The sequence below is a fragment of the Trachurus trachurus genome (genome assembly GCF_905171665.1).
Source record: "Trachurus trachurus genome assembly, chromosome: 8".
Lineage (NCBI taxonomy): Eukaryota > Metazoa > Chordata > Actinopteri > Carangiformes > Carangidae > Trachurus > Trachurus trachurus.
In genome coordinates, this window is record NC_139905.1 from 8158593 (window position 1) to 8177206 (window position 18614).

The window sequence follows — 18614 nt, forward strand, 5'->3', positions numbered from 1 at the left end:
CTGGATGTTTCATAGTGTGTGTTTTGGACGATTCAAAAGTGAACTCTATCCGCCGCCATTATATAATGAAAATCCGTTGCCAGCCGGACCCCCCCTGGAACTCCTAAAGAGTTTTGATGACTCTGAAAGTTCTCCAAACCCTTCCTTGGCATGACGGTGAGTAGAAAATTGGTGAATTATTGATTTTGGGTGAAGTATCCCTTTAAGGTTTATCTTTTACCTGTTCTGTCCAGCACCTGATTCCACTTCTGCACCCCCCCCCCCCCCCCCACCAAAACGACTTCCCTGCGTTGCAGCAAACAAACAAACAGTGGGAGCCTCAGCCTTCCTTCCCCCCGGCAGTGACAGGTGCAGCTTTCTCATTATCCAGGGAAACCTGGGACAGTGGAGCCTTCAGTCTGAGGCTGGGAACAAGTGTTTCCACATCTGCCTGGTGACAACAACCCCCCCAAACCCCTCTCCACCCCTCCCCCAACCAACATCTCACAGAAAATGTTCGATTGCTGCAGTTTGGGAGAGTTTCTGCCCCGAAATGGAAGAAGCTGACGATCACAGGTGGTATAGGAAAGGTTGAGATGAAGATTACGTACTGCAGGGGTTCTCAACTATGTAGTCTCACTCTGGGACCCACATTTTCCCATGGTCATTAAGTCGCGACCCACTTTTATAAAATTCAAACCAAGATTTTTTTTTTAAGCCTTTAAAAACTAATTTTGCTCTTTATTGAGCAAAGTGCATTTCAGAGCACATGAATGCAACTGAGAAGGACCATGACAACTGCATGTACGGAAGTGAATAAAAAAATATCAAACTGCACAAAATGGAGACCAACAAAACAATATATTTGACTTCTAATGCATCTCTGCATTCAGAGCATATTCACAAAAGTGAATAAATATCAAATTGCACAAAATAAAGACCCACAAAACAAAACAAGATTCACTGCATTCAGGCCACATTAATAAGAAACTGATATCTTTGCATTCAGAGCAATTAATAAGAAACTGAGGAGGACCATTACAACTGCATGTGTTCACGTGTCTCGTGCACCTTTCAATATAAGTTATTTTTCCAAATAAAAGACATGTCCAACATCAGATGTGTATTAAATATTATTTACTTTTTTGACCAGCTGTCCGCGACCCATCCAGAACGGGTCAGCGACCCACTTTTGGGTCCCGACCCACCAGTTGAGAACCACTGACATACTGGATGTGGATCCAACAGGAAGGAGCTGCTGCAGGACACAAACATGCTGGAGTACTGGTACATGTGCTGCCATGACGACGTCTTATTGTCATATTGATTTTGACAGTCAGAGCCGCAAGGCGTGTTGTTTCCAGGTTGTTGTTGTCCCCCCCCCCGTTGTCGTGGACACAAGATTTCTATGATGCCTTCGAGCAGCCTCTTCATATTTGGCACAAACATTTCACTCGGTATGAAATGGTTGGGGATGAAATGATTCGATTTCGGTGGTTAAAGGTCAAAGGTCAAGCAATCATGACAGCAGTTAATCTGACTCTGGATAAACAGGGATGTGATGTGAAAACAGTCAACTTTAACTGCTGAAGGTGTTTCCACCTGCTGTTATTTTATTTTACTGTTGGTTTCTATTATTTATTGTTGCTGTGTCACATTGTTGAAACAACTTCTATTGTTCTGCTGCAAACCCCGACTGAACCGAGCTGATACTCTCTGTTAAATCGAATCGATCTCTCGTCCACATCCGAGACACCACCGACCCCACATCATTTAAGTCACTACTCAAAAGCCACCTATTCCGCTCTGCCTTTAACATATTGTCTTATTTGTTTTAATCTGTATTCAAATGTTTTCTATATTTTAATGAGTTTTCAATTTTTTCTATTTTACTTGCATTATCTGCTGTTTTTATTGTCTGTAAAGCAACTTTGAGTTCCCTCAAAAGCACTCTATAAATAAAATGTATTAGTATTATTACTGTTTTTAAACTGACTTTTACAAAAAGGCATTTTAACCTCCCCATAGGCAACCTGGGCTTTTTATTTTGTGATTTCTTTCAGTTAAAAATACCACAGGATTTTAATCCTACTTTTATTTAATGTTTCATTGGATGAGTTGTTATTTGTCACTGTTTTCTCCTTGTTTAAATTATTTTATCTGTACAGCACTTTGTAACTTTGTTAAAAAAAAAGGTGCTATATAAAGTTTATTATTAATATTATTATGTTCTTTTGGACATTAAATCATAAACTGTTACATGAAAAAAAAAAGGCACCGTGACAACATGGTAACCACTGATCTAGGTTATAAATCACTGAATACTGAGGTATAATAAAGATTTCTATTAGTTTTGAAACGCCACTCTACTTTCCTTTTATATGTCCATTTATTTATCATATATCCGAGGTGCATCGTTCAAGTTAATCTGTGAAAAGAGCGTGTAAAGACAACATAATGACACCATGTGGCACGGTGGGAAAATATAATGGAGCCCAGTTGAGGAGCGCCTTGTACAGTAAATAGCATCTGGCTGATGAGGCTTTAGGGAAAAACATTAAAATAATGTTTTTCTTAGAGTAAAGCCAAGTCAGCGTCATCGCTGGAGCGCAGCCACCATTTTATTTACCCCACCGCTGTTCTGCGCATCGCCGTATGGACCTTTCTGCTGTTAATAAAAGAGATACTGAAAAACTTATGAGCTCAGACGGGCGCTAATAGCTCGATAGTGAGATGGAGGCAGATAGATGGAGGGAGCGAGCGAGCGAGCGAGCACGAGAGAGGAAGATAAAGTGAAGCTAAGCCGGACTCGGAGGGCCGGCCAGTGATTAAGGGATGGGAGGGATGAACACCGGCCACTGAGGGACTAGTGTCTATCTGTGAGAGTCCATGTGAAAAGCAAAAGGGGCTGAGGAAAAAAAAAAAAAAAAAAAAGCTCAGAAACAAGAACCCACTGTCACGGTATCTTAGCAACCGTCTCTGTCTCCCAGGTGACAGGGACTGACATCACTTCCTGTTGGTGGAGAGTGTATGTGTATACACAGTGTCCAAGTGTGAGAAAGAGAGGGGGGGGGGGATGCACAAAGTGATATGTGAAGGTGTCGCAGGTGTGTGTGTTTGCAGCTTCAGGTTCATTCGTTGGGTTTTTAAGGTGGAAGCATCATCACGTCTCCGTTTCTTTCCCAAAAAGCAGACTGTGGGCATATATGTGGAGCCGGTGCCATGTGCGCATGCGGTCAGCCTGATTGTATGTTATGCCAAAGGAAACCCGGCCAACTGATGCCATCTGGTAGGACTACTTGGCACAAGGGAGGCTCTCTATGGTTCCACGACATATTGGAGTAGTTAAAATTAACACTGTGACACTATTTGGCAGAAAAAGACTCTGAACTGTCTATTACTGTGTCTATTCCAGTCTCTCTCTCACCTTAAGGGTCCACGCAGCTTTCACACAGGGAGGAGGAGGAGGGAGGATGCAGGGTGGTGGATGGATGGAGGGAAGGAGGAGGAGGGGGGTCGGGGTGGGTGGGCACAAGGACTGTGGAGACTCTGGCTGGGCATCAAAAAACACACAACAACACAACCGTGCATGAACACACACAAACCTGTTCACAGTGAGAAAACGACTTATCTGTGCCTCTTTGTTTTTTTTTATTCAATCCTCATAAAACAACTTCATCATCGGTCATAATAATAATAATAATAACAATAATACAAAATATCTAAACAAAAAAAGAAGAAGTAAAATCTCAATTAAAATGAGAGAAAAAGGGGAAAATACCGTTTCAGACGTCAGTGATAAAGTGTAAAAATTAAAAAAACAATTCATATTAGAGTACGTTGTTTTCCAGGAGCATGATGTAACCGAGTGTGTCCACTGGTCTGGATGTAGCATGGAGGATTAGCGCTTAGCCGCTGCCAGTTTGACCATTTACATGAAGAACTAATGCGCGTATTGTCTGCCCCTAATTAACTTCAGCTGCTCAGTCTCGTTAAAGACAAAAAAAAAAAAAAAAAAACTGGAGGAACTTCTCATGATTTGCTTCTTAATTATGTTGAATATTTGTAGCAGTCAAGCAGCAGAGGGAGAGAGTGTGTGAGTGTCTGTGTGTGGGAAAAAAACTGGCTGCAGAGATTCAACAAAAAAAAAAAAAAACCCAGTTCCAGTTCCTGAGTCGTCGACAACGACGACGGCGCTCGGTCAGATAAGGTCCATGAGGATTTCATCCTCCATGACGCTGGAGACCTGAGGCATCCCGGGCTGCGGCACGGCTCCTCTCTGACCTCCAGACATCAGCATCTGACCTGCACACGGGGCGAACACACGGAGAGGGGTTCACTCTATGATGCTGGGAATGAAACTAATTCAAAATGTCAAAGTGGCTTCAAGGAGAAAATATTTTTTTTATATAGAGACCACTTCAAAATGATCAGTTCCTCTGGTTTTACTATTCATAGGTATGTGTTTGAGTAAAATGAACACTTTTGTTTCACCTACTGACAACATTTCTCCCAAATTGGAAATAAAAAATATTGTCATTTAGAGCATTTATTTGCAGAAAATGGCAACAGGTGTTTTCAGACCTTGTATAATGCAAAGAAAACAAGTTCATATTCATTTTAAAACAACACAACACTACTTTTTAAACTCAGGAAGAGTTTAGAAATCAAAATTGGTGTAATAATCCACATTTTTAATTGCAGCAGTGTTTTTTTATTTATTTATAATCTTTCTTCCTCATTAAATATGATTTGGTTCAAGTGATCAGCTAAGTAGAGTGAGGTGCTTGTGTTGGAGTTCAATAGACACTGGACTCGATGGCTGCCATACATGTAGAGAAGCTGATTTATTAAGAACATTTTGGAGTGGTCTCTTTATTTTTTCCAGAGCTGTATATATATTTTATTATTGCTGAGGAGAAAAAGGTGAAATAGATTCTGTTCTAAAAGTATTTCAAAACACTGAACGAGTCATTCGTCAAAACACTACGAGCCACCGGTGACTGACACACACAGAAAAAAAAACGATCTGCTCTCGCTCCGGTCGTAACTCATCTTCAGCACGGCGGCCGTTTGTCTGAACCGGGACCAAAGTCTGGCGATGAGGAGGAAATTAATTTTTCAAGTGGTGGAAATCTTGAAAGTTTTTTGGGGGGTTTTTCACCTCAGAGATCAATACAATAAATGTACCAGAAGTTCTGCAAACTTTTTTTCTCCAAAATCAATGCGCTCAAAAATAATTGACGGATTGGATTTGTAAAATTTTGAGCAGCTGGAAGATTCGACTGAACCGAGTCTCTGTGGGTTCATGTCTATTAGATTCAGGAAATTGCATGTGAACCTAAAAAAAAAAAATCACATAAATATTAAAAAATGTAAATTTCTGAAACTACTGTGTGGTAACGTTATAGAGAATCAGTTTTGATGTCGCTCTTATTTTCCTTCAGCTCCATTTCCAGACCTTTATTTTGACATTTACTGTCTCATGTTTCCTAGCGCTCCACATGTCTCTCTCTCTGTGTGTGTGTGTGTGTGTGTTAGTGTGTCTCTGTGTGTGTATGAGTGTGTGTGTGGGGTGTTTCCTGACCTCCCAGGGGCTGCCTCCACTGGCCCTGCATTTGAGCCCCCCCTCCTGGTGCTGCGTGGACCAGCTGCTGCCCTAAACCCTGGTGAGGCTGCATCATGCCCGCCATGTGCGACACCCCTCCCTGCTGCGAGGACACGGACACAGAGGAGGAGAAAAAAAAAAAAAAACACAAAAACACAACAACAAACAGAGCGATTACAGTACAGCCACTTGATAATCAATGAGACATTTTACTACGGGCTGATTGAGCCAAACCGCCGTGTGCTGCTGTGTTTTTACCGGCTGCTGCTGGCTGAGCAGGAGGCTGCGCAGCTGCGGGTTGGCGACGGGGTTGGACAGGCGCAGGATGGGGCCCTGCGGCGGCGGCTGGCCGCCCTGGGCCACCTGGTTGGGCGGAGCGCCGTTCACCGGCGGCTGCTGGTTGGACGGGCCGGCCGCTCTCATGGTCATCTGAGGGCGACGACGGACAGGTTTAAGGTTTCAAAAGGAGCCGTTACTGAGACTCTATAGTGTGATTGATTATTAAACTAAAAAACATACATTCTACATTTCTAAACTACAACCTGTGTGAATATTTAATGGATGTAAATGTCATGTGACTTCATCTTTAACATTTCTTTAACGTGACTGCTCTATCAGCCACAAATATGATAAATAAAATGTGGAGAAGAAGCTGCATCTAGTTTAGGAAAAGGAGCTGTGATCTCCTTTAAAGGAATAGTTCACCAAAAAAATGAAATTCAGTCATTAGTGACTCGCCCTCATGCTGATGAATACTCCAGAGTAGTTTTTTATTCCTCAAAGTGCATCTGGAGACCCGGGAGGTCGGTTCGTAGTCCAACGAAAACTTTATATGAGAGTCAATAGCGCCCGACTCAAAAACGTCCATAAAACTACACAAAAACCATTCAATATTACTCCACACTGCTCGTCCACTGCAATCCAAGTGTCCTGAGGGATATAGTCCAGAGTTTACTCAAAACAACGTCATTTAGGACATTTTTACAGCCTAAACAGTCCTGTATTGAATTTGCCTGACGCGCTCTCGCATTCACGCAATGAATAGATTCAATACAGGACTGTTTAGGTTGTAAAAATGTCCTAAATTACGTTGTTTCGAGTAAACTCTGGACTAGCCTATATCCCTTCAGGACACTTGGATTGCAGTGGACGAGCAGTGTGGAGGAATATTATTATTTTTATGGACATTTTTGTGTCAGGCGCTATTGACTCTCATACAGTATAAGGATTTCGTTGGACTATATGAACCGGCCTCCCGGGTCTCCAGATGCACTTTGAGGAATAAAAAACTACTCCAGAGTATTCATCAGCATGAGGGCGAGTCAATAATCATGAATTTCATTTTTTGGTGAACTATTCCTTTAAACTGCTTCTTAAAAACGTTCTTTTATCTGGGAGTTTTTATTAGGTTTACCTCTGGAAGTGTTTTGTTTCTGGCTTTACAGTTTTTTTACGCTCCTGATTGTTTAATTTGTTTTACCCGTGCTCTTTTAAAAAAAGGATTTATTTTACTTTTCTGCCATTGTAAAGAACCTGGTAAGAAAGTTTTTTAACAGTGCACTATAAATAGCTGTTTGTGCATCAATTGTGCACTCAAAGTAAATAAAATAGATACAAATATCTGTTAATAACACGTTATCTACATGTTATTGGCTTCGTATGCTGCACAACTAGAGTGAGGACAGGTGACAGTTGTATGATGTCGCCAGCAGCCGTCGCCTCGGTACGATACAGAAACTCATGCGTCATGTTATCAGTGGATTGTTTTGTGTTGTTGTGTTTTTGTTTTGTCTGCACCAGTAGCATGCTACAAGAGGAGCATTCACCAAGAAGGAGCTGTAAAGTCAACACATGCTGACAGGAAATTAGCTGTGGACCAGCCTGATGCTGAGCGGTGGGATGAATGATGTTGTTGTTGTTTTCTGTGTTTGTGTTGAATAAAGTCAAGATTCCTCAAGTTTCAGAAAGTCTGGAGCTGAACTCTGAACGTTTAAAATGAATAAAAACGAAGCAGCTGCTCCTGATTTATACACATAAGATGAAGGTAAATCAGTGTAATTAAATGTATAATAGATACAAATAAAAAACCTTTATAAAGTGAATTTATTACTTTTAAAAGGAGAATTCCAGTCATTTTCTAAGTAACGCTCTACAGCTCTAGGTCCCCGAGTGTGACCGTAGGAAAAGACTAAAGAAAAATATGTGCAGCCAGGACCTAGCTCTCCTCCTGCTAGCTAGTAATGAGGGTACAGTAGTTCTTCTAACCTCAACTTGGGCCTCTATTATGCTCAAAATATCACTACACATGCTTTGCAACATTCACCAGTGCCTTACCACACAACACTGAGTGTGTATAAACTATGAGAGAGCAATGGTAACTGTGTGTTTTTATCACGTAGCTCTGTTTACTCTAGCTTCCTGGGTAGACCTTATTAGTCGACTGTCGAGCTCAGGACTGTTTCCATCAACAAAGACAAAAACACGAGGAAAACATGGATTTAGGAGGAAACAAATGATTTTGGATGGGAAAAAAGCATCAATATGAATGTAACTGCATTGTTTTCCTCCTAAATCCATGTTTTCCTCGTGTTTTTGACTTTGTTGATGTGGAAACAGTCCCGAGCTCGACAGTCAACTAATAAGGTCTACCCAGGAAGCTAGAGTAAACAGAGCTACGTGATAAAAACACACATGTAGCACTGCTCTCTCATATTAACAGAGTTTATGCAGACTCAGTGTTGTGTGGTAAGGAACTGGTGGATGTTGCAAAGCATGTGTAGTGATATTTTGAGCATAATAGAGGCAAAAGTCACGGTTTTAAAGTTCTGCCCCCATTACTTCTCTGTTTAACTTCAGTGTAGCGCAGCTAGCAGGAGGAGAGCTCGGTCCTGGCTGCACATATTGTTCTCAGATTTTTTTCCTACGGTCGCACTCGGAGACCTAGAAGTGTAGAGCATTATTTAGAAATTGACCGGAATTCTCCTTTAAGTTTCCTTCAGAGATCAGTGAGGTGCCTGTGGACAATCTGACCACATGCTGCTACTGAGGGTCTCACCATGTTGTTCTGCCTCTGCTGCTCCTCCATCATAGAAACCTGACTAACGGGGGGCATGCCCACCACCACAGACTGGACACAGGACAGATCAGAGAGAAGGAGAGGAGGAGGAGGAGGAGGAGGAGGAGGTGGGGGGAAGAGGAGGAGGAGGAGGAGGTGTGGGACAGCGGAGGACAGTGTTACCAGTAGAGCATGCAGAAGTCAGCGGGCACCGAGGGCAGTAGAAGGTGTAAACAACGACAACAGGCAGCAGCGCCAGAGGGAAACTGATGTGGAAACACAGGCAACGCGGCGTGGTGTCGGTGTCGGTGTTTGTGGTGGGAGGGGGCGAGGTTTACCTGCTGTGGGACGTTGCCGTGGGAGACGGGAATGGGTCCGGCGGGCCTGTTGAGGAAGTTCTGGTTGGGGTTCACCTGACCGGGCTGCATCGGACCCCCTCCTCCGCCCAGCTGCTGCTGCAAGACAGAAAAGAAAAACCACTGTGAGTTCACAACAGTTTATCGAGCTCAGGACTTGACACATGCAGGTGTGAACTCTCTGTTGTTACTGTGAGTCTGACGACGAACTGTCAAGTCGTTTTAAAAAGACACTGGAGAGAAAGAAAAAGCCCCAGAACTGAAGGAACGGGTCAGAACAGCTGTAAACCAGGAGGCTTGCATTAAAAGGACAGTTAAACATTTTGACAAATTGGCCCATTGCCATAATCCCTGTGGTCATATAGTCATAGGCTAATGGGATTTCTTGGTTTCCCTCATCAAACTCATCAAATACACAATCCAACAACTCCAAAACGCTCTGGTGGACAAGTTGTGACCTGCACATTCACCACGCTATGAGATAATAACAGAACGTTACGAGACAGAGTTGTTTTAGAGGTAAATTCATGCAAAATCGCTGATGTGCGTTCCCGTCAGGGACAGTTTTTCAGCAATCAGTCTCTGTATTTCCCTCTTAAACAACTCTGTCTGGTAACGTTGTGTTATTATCTCATAGCGTAGTGAATGTGCAGGTTACAACTTGTCCACCAGAGTGTTTTGGAGTTGTTGGATTGTGTATTTGATGAGTTTGATGAGTGAAACCAAGAAATCCCATTAGCCTCCGTAGTGTAACTCTGAGCTGCTCGCGGCTCTGCTCCGCTGTTCTAAAAATAGCTTGCACCGACAATTAAAGGTAACGAACCTACTGCTATGACTATAGGGATTATGGCAATGGGCCAATTTGCCAAAATGTTGAACTATCCCTTTAAAGAGTGATCACATGCTCTTGCATTGCTGTTTTCTTTTTCCTCCTGAGTTTATTTACTTATTCATTTTTAGAGGATTAATGTTGAAGTCTGACCCGTCATAGATGAACCATGGTGAGTTATATTTGTGCTACTTGGACCTGCAGAATCCTGAAACCAAAGGAAAACTGAAGACAAAAAACAAATATGCATACGTATACGACAGCTGTAATATACATTTTTAAAAAATCATCCACTTTGTCTCAGTCAGATTTAAACATCCTGACAAAATGCACATGATTTTAGATCCAGTGCAACTTTCTGAGGATAACGTATCTCTGACTCAACAAACATGAAGCCACTTGGATAATCCACTGAGAGTTTTCTGTACATCCGTCCGTGTGTGAGCTGCCAACAAGAGCAGCAAAAAGCTAATTTGGCGAAACGTAAAAAAAAAAACTATTTCATTCCCGAGTCAGATCCTGTGAACAAACATGATCAGATTCCGAACAGACGGACGACAGAAGTCATCGACTGGATATTTACACAAGTCTTTACAGTCACAACGTCGCACTTTGTTTTACTGTAGCGACAGAGAGAGAGCAGGTTCAGATTCATGAGAGAGAAAGAGAGGAACTTCCTGCTAACTTCAAAATAAAAGCATGGAGAGTGGCCTTTGTTTAAACCCCAGATAAAGAAAAACAACTGGATCTGTTCACTGGGTTAATGTTAATCATTTTTGGTTTTTAAGTGGATTTTTTTTGTGTGATTTTCTTGCTGCCGACGTGTCCTTAATTAACATTGAATGAATGAACGAACTATAATACGTTGATAAATTTACAAAATGGTTAAAATAACATTTCTAATTATCTAACTTTGAAGCCATAATTAGGGCAAGATTATAAATTTTGTAAGTCAATTTAATTTTACAGTAGTTATTAGCTCCACGGCTATTAGCTATAATGTGGATAAAAATGAGATCCATGTGGGGGGAAAAGAAAAACGGATATAACTTTAAAACAGATGTGACCCTAACGTCCAGATGTTCACATGTCCTGCTGCAGCTGGGGAGTAAAAAAAAAAAAAACAGCTGCTGAAAACATCTGGAGAAAATAGAGAGAGAGAGCAGTTTGTTTTGCTTTCTCTATAATCTTTCTGTTGTCAGTTTACTTCTGTAAATCACAAGAGGAGAGACTGTGGTGGGAAGAAACTGAATTTATGTTTCTCAGCTGGGAAAATATTTTTTTGGGGAAAAAAAAAAAAAAATCAGAGACTTAAAATTCATCCATTTTAAAAAGCTGAACCAACAAACCTGTGAGCAACTCCCCCTCCCCCTTTAGTCCAAATAAATGAACAAATCCTACAAATTCAGATGTTTGTACTGAATCCATAATCTATGTTTACAGTCAACATATTTGCAGCATGTAATTGATGTTGACTGTGTTAACAGCGTCGAGTGTGGGGCTGAGTCTGCATATCCACCTCCCTTTGTTCCAGAGTGTGCAGAAGGAGAGCAAAAACAAACATGGAGGATGATGATACACCAGCGGAGACTTAACTTCAAGCACCTCCTGCTGAGGTGTTTGCTATTCTGGATTTCACGGTTTAAAACAAACTCAACACCGATGACGACTAAAGCTGCCGGCGCTCTGCTGCGTAAGATAGAAAAAAAAAAGTCATAATAAACATGATGAATCCACAGTTTAAGGACAGGCCGCCTGTTGCTTCTGATTCTGTACGTAGCTTCGGATTATTCACATTTAAAAAGTCGAACAAAGTCCACGTTTTTATTTGCGCAAGGATTGAGGAGACAGAAAAACACAACATGAGACACCGACACCTGCTTAAAGAGGCAGAAAAGAAGAAGAAGAGACTGAGTTTACTCTGTGGAGCGGAGCTGGGTGGTTTCCAAGTTTTGACACATTTAAACCTTCCCAAACTTTCCCACAGTATTGTAGAGTAGAGTACAGTATTAACTATTGAACAGGAACTGGGTAGAAAGAAAGTAAAATACATTCCTGGACTTTCACTTTTTTATTTGTTTAAAGGGATAGTTCAACAACATTTTGGCAAATTGGCCCATTGCCATAATCCCTATAGTCATAGCAGTAGGTTCGTTATCTTTAATTGTCGGTGCAAGCTATTTTTAGAACGGCGGAGCAGAGCCGCGAGCTGCTCAGAGCTACGCTACGTAGGCTCATGGGATTTCTTGGTTTCTCTCATCAAACTCATCAAACACACAATCCAACAACTCCAAAACGCTCTGGTGGACAAGTTGTGACCGGCACATTCACCGCGTTATGAGATAATAACAGAACCTAGAGTTGTTTTAGAGGTAAATGCAGAGACTGCTTGCTGAAAAACTGCCCCCGATGGGAACGCGCATCAGCGGTTTTGCATGTATTTACCTCTAAAACAACTCTGTCTGGTAACGTTGTGTTATTATCTTATAGCGTGGTGAATGTGCAGGTCACAACTTGTCCACCAGTGCGTTTTGGAGTTGTTGGATTGTGTATTTGATGAGTTTGATGGGGGAAACCAAGAAATCCCATGAGCCTCCGTAGCGTAGCTCTGAGCAGATCTCGGCTCTGCTTCACCGTTCTAAAAACAGCTTGCACCGACAAATAAAGGTAACACTACTCCTAAAACTATAGGGATTATGGCAATGGGCCTATCTGCCAAAATGTTGAACTATCCCTTTAAATACTTTTTATTTCTATCTGTGCGTTATGTTGTTTTAGTGCTTATTCGTCTTTTTTTTACCGTTTCTATCTCCTCTAGTTGTTTTCATCATCTCACATCTGTCTGCTGTCTGTTTATGTAGTTGGGCTCTTTATGGTTCGTACGTCGCTGTTGTTTAAGTTCTTCTGCCATTGTTTCATGTGTTTTTTTTTTGCTTTTATGTCAAAAACACTTTGTAAACCCTTAGTTTTTAAGAAGTTGCTATATAAATAAAGAAAATGTTATTATTTTTTATCATTACCTGAACAGTTGTTTGCCACAGTTTCATAATAAACTTCTGAGTCTCTTCTCTTAATGACATAAAAAACATTCAACATGTTAAGGTGTCACCGTCAGTCTCTCCCTGTTGCCTCATGTCATCTCCCTCTATCTCTCTCCTATCCCTAAGATTAAAAAAGGTCAACATCTATTAATTTCACCGTCCCTGTCTGTGTCCGTCCTGTCCCTCTCTCTCTCTCTCTCTCTCTCTCTGTGCCTGTCACTCAGAGTCTATCTGTTGAATGTCATGTTGAACTATGACGTGTTTTAAATGTCTAGTTATTATTTATTTATTGGACAAACTGCATTGTTTAAAAAACGTTCAATCAAACAGACGGTTGTGCTTTTTAAGATTTTTATCATGCTGGTGAATAAAAAGGGGACGATGCTGCTGTTTATTACTGTATAACCGGATCACCGTCTTGCTTCCACAGGGCGTTTCATCCTTCCTCTACAACAGCAGCAAAGAAAACCGTGATGAAAAGAAAGAAAAAAAAAAACAATAGCTTCATTCATCCATCTTGTTGAATCTGAACGAATCGCCCAGGGATTGTGCTAATGCATGGTGTGTGTTTTCTGACCAACAGTAACAGAAGCAACACTCGGCTTTGGGTCTATTGAGGAAACGAACAAAAAAAAAAAAAGAAAAAACAGCTGCTTCTTCTTTCTCTCCTCCTCTGTCTGTGATTTATCTTCTGTCTTTAACCCAGTAACCGCTGAAATCCTGGATCAAGATTTACAGCCTGTACACCCCCCACTCCCCCACCCCCCATCCCATTTCAGGGAAAAATATTCAATTCTGTCTTGCCGTGAGACGAACAAACTACACAATCTCGTTCCCGAAGAATGCCACTCCAGGGCTTTGCACGGAGAAACCTTAACTACTGGTCCAAATTGAAATTTTAATTACGTTAAGATTGCTGTAGCGCTTCCCTATTAGCAATGCAGCACTGAATACGTGATGATACACAAGAGGTAGGGGAAGAAATCTTCATTATAATTTCATGTCTTCTGCCTCCTCCGAAGGCCCCCGATGCTCGTACACACATGACTTCAACTTACATATAGAGCCGGCTGCGCTTCTGCAGAGGCAGAAAAATTAGCGGGTTGAGTAAACAAGCGCTATCACCGCTGATGAGAGCAGGCGGCGAGCAGGAGAAATGTAATTTAACTCATGTAAACCTGACAACTAGGCTTCATTTTTTTTTTTTTTTTAAAGTGCAGCTCGTCTCTGGATGCTGCATTGTTTCACCGCCGCCGACCGTGCAGCAGAAAAAAAAAAAACCTTTCGCTCAACGAACGCCGGCTGCAATAAGCTGGAGTTGAGCCCTGTGATGGAAAAGACAGCTAATCCAGAAGACACGTTTTTAAATCAGAGCCCCGTCTCCGAGGGATGAAGATGAGCGGCGGGCGAAGAGAGAGTGGAAACTTCTACGTCATGTGGACAAGGCAGCAGCGTTTGTTGTAACCTGTAATGAACTCGCAGTGTCACCAGGATTTCATTATTGTGTCCTTAAAGACCAGATCAGACCAGGACGCTGCTGCTACACCGCGTCCACCTGAATCTGACTCGCACTGAGTTACACATTTTCAAATTAAAGCAAAAGGTGACGGAGGAACTGGTCTGAATGTACGCTGATATTTCGGTAATTTCGGTATCTCTACAACGCATTATAACTATACTTATAATGAGTCATAATGCAGTTAAAGCACTGTATAACTATAGTTATAAACACTCATAAATGATCATAATGCTTTATAACAATAATCATTACACACTATGAAGCATTTTATCATGACGTGTTATCGGTTATGCTTATTGTTATAAAGCCTTAAGGTAATTTATAGGTGTTTATAATGATAGTTATACATATCTATAAGACAATTATAACACATTATATTTATAATGCATTATGGATGTGGGCATTGTCAGCGAGTTACTAACAATTATAACGTATTATAATACCTGACCTTATAAGTCATGATAAAATGCTTTATAGTGTGTTATGATTATTGTTATAAAGAATTATGATCATTTATGAGTGTTTATAACTATATATATAACTCATTATAAGTGTGGTTATAATGCGTTATAGAGATAGGCGTCAAGTAAAGTGTTACCGATATTTCTCTACAGTGACATGTGAAGCGTCATTATTAAACTACATGCATATTCGAAAACAAGACAGATGTGATGGGACTGGAACTAACCATTATGTTCATCATTGAGTAATTAGACTAATTCCTTCTAATAATTATTTGGTTGATCAATGTCAGAAAATGGTGAGAAATGACTGAGATGATTGATTATCAGAGTTTCTCAGCTGCACCTGTGGCAGAAGTTTGTTTTATCCTGTTCATTTCGCCACCAAACAGAATATCAGACACCAACACGGTTCACATTTGAGAAGCTAGAGCCATTTTTTTTAATCAATCAACTAACTTTTCATATTGCACCTTATTATTACTTCACAATATCATAGGCTATTGTCCGTCTGTCTGTCTGTCTCTATATCTGTGTGTTTTTTTTTATTATTGTTGATGTCTGTGTCCATTGACTGTTATATAGTGTGATTGACAATAAAGTTCACTAAACTAAACAGTTAATTCATTAACAAAATTCAAACATTGGGGACTTGAGTCACATAAACTGACTTCTCTGAAATTTTAGGACTTGAATCTCGCTTGACGAATTTGAATGATTTGACTTTTTTGTATTATTATTTATTTTCTAAATAACTCAATCATCATAACTTGATTTGTGACTCTACCTCATCTGTTTGATTCCAGGACTTGCACATGTGTAACTTGCTCCCACATCTGTCAAAACTACTGCAAATTAACTTCCTGTTGATCAACTAATCAATAAATTAACCGATTGTTTCAGCTCAAAACACGACAAACCGTTTCTCACTGGAGTATGCAACTTCGTTAGTGCTGCATAGTGTCGTTAAACTAGTGTTTCATCAGCATACACTCCATCAGCTGTCAGTTTATCAGGAACACCTCCGTCATTCAGTCTGATCCTGATATAAATCAACTTCTCCTTCATGACGTTAAAGTTCAGCGGTGGTTGAACCCGTGTTAGAGACGTGTTCAGTCCAGAGTGCGATCATGTTTCTGGAGCAGTCGGACCGTTCGGCCTTCCCTCGCGGCTTCACACGGGGCAGGAAAAATAATAGAAAACAGATGTAATCCCTAATTTTTGCGGGTGCCACCACTTGAACCTGTTATCTGTAATTAAAGTGTACAGTACACACACCGTTACTGCATAATAAGAGAGTAGCCGACATTCAGCTGAACAGTGCAACCCGACGGGCGGCCCATAATACAGATGTTGATGTTGTTGAATGAGGATGAAAAGACTGAAGAGCACATATATACACACACTGCACCTATATCTGCCTGAGTTAAGCAGAGATAATGAGGTGGGGGTGCGACAGTGGGCAGTTGAGCTAACGCTAGCCCCATTAGCCTCCTCTGCTGGAGTGAGAGACGTTAGTGGCTGCTGTGAAGATACCGGGCCGGCTAAATGAAATGTCAATAACAATGCACCTTAATGCCTTAAACAATCCGCCTCAATTCCCCGGTGCTCCTCTATAATGCTTCCTCATTATTACCTTCGTTTGGTCTCTACTCCCCCTCTCCTCCCTCCTCCCTCCCCCCTCCTCCCTCCTCCACTCACCGCTCTGTGCTGCTGGACCTGCTTGTGGTTGGTGATGACTTGCCGGATGCCGTTGACGAAGCCGCTCTGGTCGTTGGGGATGAGCCCCATGAAGATCCTCTTCTTGGACGAGTAGAGCAGCATCAGCACCCGCACCTCACAGGGCGAGGTGGTGTGGGGGAAGTGGACGCAGCCGGCCTGCAACGGGAAGGGAGGGGAGGGAGGGAGGGGGGGTCACAGGGCAGATTAAGACCTCGCCAACAGGGAACGGGTGTAACAGGGTTCACACTCTTCTCTTGAAAACATTTTCCAGGACATTTTCAGCTTGATTGAAAAACACACTCTAACTCATCTCTGAAATAATCTCCAACATGCTTAGAAATGATGACAAAATGTATCATAGAACAATGTTAACATGTTGTTTTTGTTTTTTCCGCTAGGCACTTGGAAAAGAAATCCTTGGTGGGGTCTAGGGATGGGCAATGATTATCGAATATTCAAATAGTCATTAAATTGAAAAAAAAGCAAATAGTTTATGAGACTATAGTCTGGAAACACATGGAAAAATGGAAAGGCTCAAATATTTAAAGAATAGTCGATCAGTTTGTGGTGATTATCGAGTAGTGCTTTTGCTGGAAATGCCGATTCCTAGTGAGGTCTGAAGAAGTCAAACAGAGCTCTGGTAGCTGTGATAAATAATTTTCCAGGACAACTCAAGCCTTTCCCGGGACATTTGACTTTTTTTTCTCATTTTCCATGTGTTTCCCATGACTGGAAAACTGGTCTACCATTTTCCAGGTTTTTCAGGACATGTGGGAACCCTGTGTAGTTATGGGATGGGCTCTGGCTTGGCGGACACAGTATTTATCATGGGCTCCTTTGCACAATCAAACGCATCAGTTTTATAAATTGAATGCAAATGGTATTAACTTAATTCATACTGAACTTTCTCTGGGCTGTAAATCAGATTCAGGCGAAGTGGCAGAGCTCAGCCGGACTAAATGCTATTAATGCCTCTGCTATTTCTCACTGGTATCACCTGATTAGCAATGCAGCACAACGACAAAACCCCCTTATCATTACGCTAGCCTTCTGCAACTGAATCCAAACTAAACAATTAAAGTTTTTTTTATCTAAACTGATGGCAAAGCATGTTTCTAATCCGATTATCTAGTTAGAAAGTGACTGTATCTATGGTCTGGATCCCCCTCTAGAGCCTCCACCAGCACACTGCAGCATGTTCAGTCCATCTACTGGACAGAGCTGGGACCTGCACTCGCTGGCACTACAGTCATGGAGAATGAATCGAGTCACACTGAATCATGCATAGCATCAGGGACGTGGAGGGGGGAAACACACACACACACACACACACAGATTTGAGGTTCAGAGAGAGGTAGAGCAGCTGAAAACTTACAAATCCATTGGCCATGATGCGGTACAAGCCTTTCAGAGACTCCATGTCTTTGTCGGTGAAGAGAAACTGAACCATCCGAGAGTTTCTGAAGAGGTGACCTAAGGTTGTCTACAGAGAGACAGAGAGAGAAGGGGGGGTGAGAGAGGAGGTGGAGTTATGCATCATTCATCAACATCAACATCGCTGCTGCAAACAAAAGTCTGCACAACACTTTCACACAGTATAAACACAAAGATAGTGAAAGAAAAAAAAGTCATGTTCTCCACCAGTAGCTGCTGTGGGATCAGCTGCATGATGAGCTTCTGTGGCCACTGGTCTGTGTTTCTGTTCGGAGACACAAACATCAACAACAGTTACAGTTAGTTACAGTAAATAAATCTTCCCTGTACAGACGAGGTTCGTAGAGTTTCTCGGGACACTCACAGGTTTTCTCCCTGGTTGACGTGCACCTGACACGGCAGAGAACGCGTCAGTTTGGTGGTTGAATCCATGGATGAAGCTTTCGGCTTCTGCAGTGAAGTAATACAGAGGGGGGGCAGGGGGGGAGCAGGGGGGAGCCGAGGGGGGAGCGGAGGGGGAGGAAAGAGACGGGGCCGGACACAGTGACACATGTCAAAAATCAAGCAGTAAGGAAACACCTGCAGGAGCAGATGGACAACATTCAACATG

At 41.8% G+C, this 18614-nt stretch overlaps 1 protein-coding gene across 5 annotated transcripts in view; it reads right to left on the minus strand.

Annotated features, from left to right (window-relative positions):
- Positions 1 to 3496: 3496 nt before the first annotated feature.
- The window catches only part of med25 (mediator complex subunit 25), a 28636-nt gene continuing 13518 nt past the window's right edge, over positions 3497 to 18614 (minus strand). The window contains exons 12-20 of one of the 5 annotated variants that reach the window (XM_083977248.1): positions 18369 to 18451; positions 18212 to 18269; positions 17946 to 18053; positions 16550 to 16726; positions 8981 to 9097; positions 8643 to 8714; positions 5846 to 6016; positions 5567 to 5690; positions 3497 to 4284 (exon numbers count right to left, since the gene is read on the minus strand). In XM_083977248.1, coding sequence (XP_083833374.1) covers positions 4181 to 4284; positions 5567 to 5690; positions 5846 to 6016; positions 8643 to 8714; positions 8981 to 9097; positions 16550 to 16726; positions 17946 to 18053; positions 18212 to 18269; positions 18369 to 18451 — 1014 coding nt within the window. In that variant the 3' untranslated portion in view covers positions 3497 to 4180. Of the gene's footprint in view, positions 4285 to 5566; positions 5691 to 5845; positions 6017 to 8642; positions 8715 to 8980; positions 9098 to 16549; positions 16727 to 17945; positions 18054 to 18211; positions 18270 to 18368; positions 18455 to 18614 lie in introns of all 5 variants that reach the window. The other 4 variants (XM_083977247.1, XM_083977251.1, XM_083977250.1 and 1 more) reach the window with 4 other exon arrangements.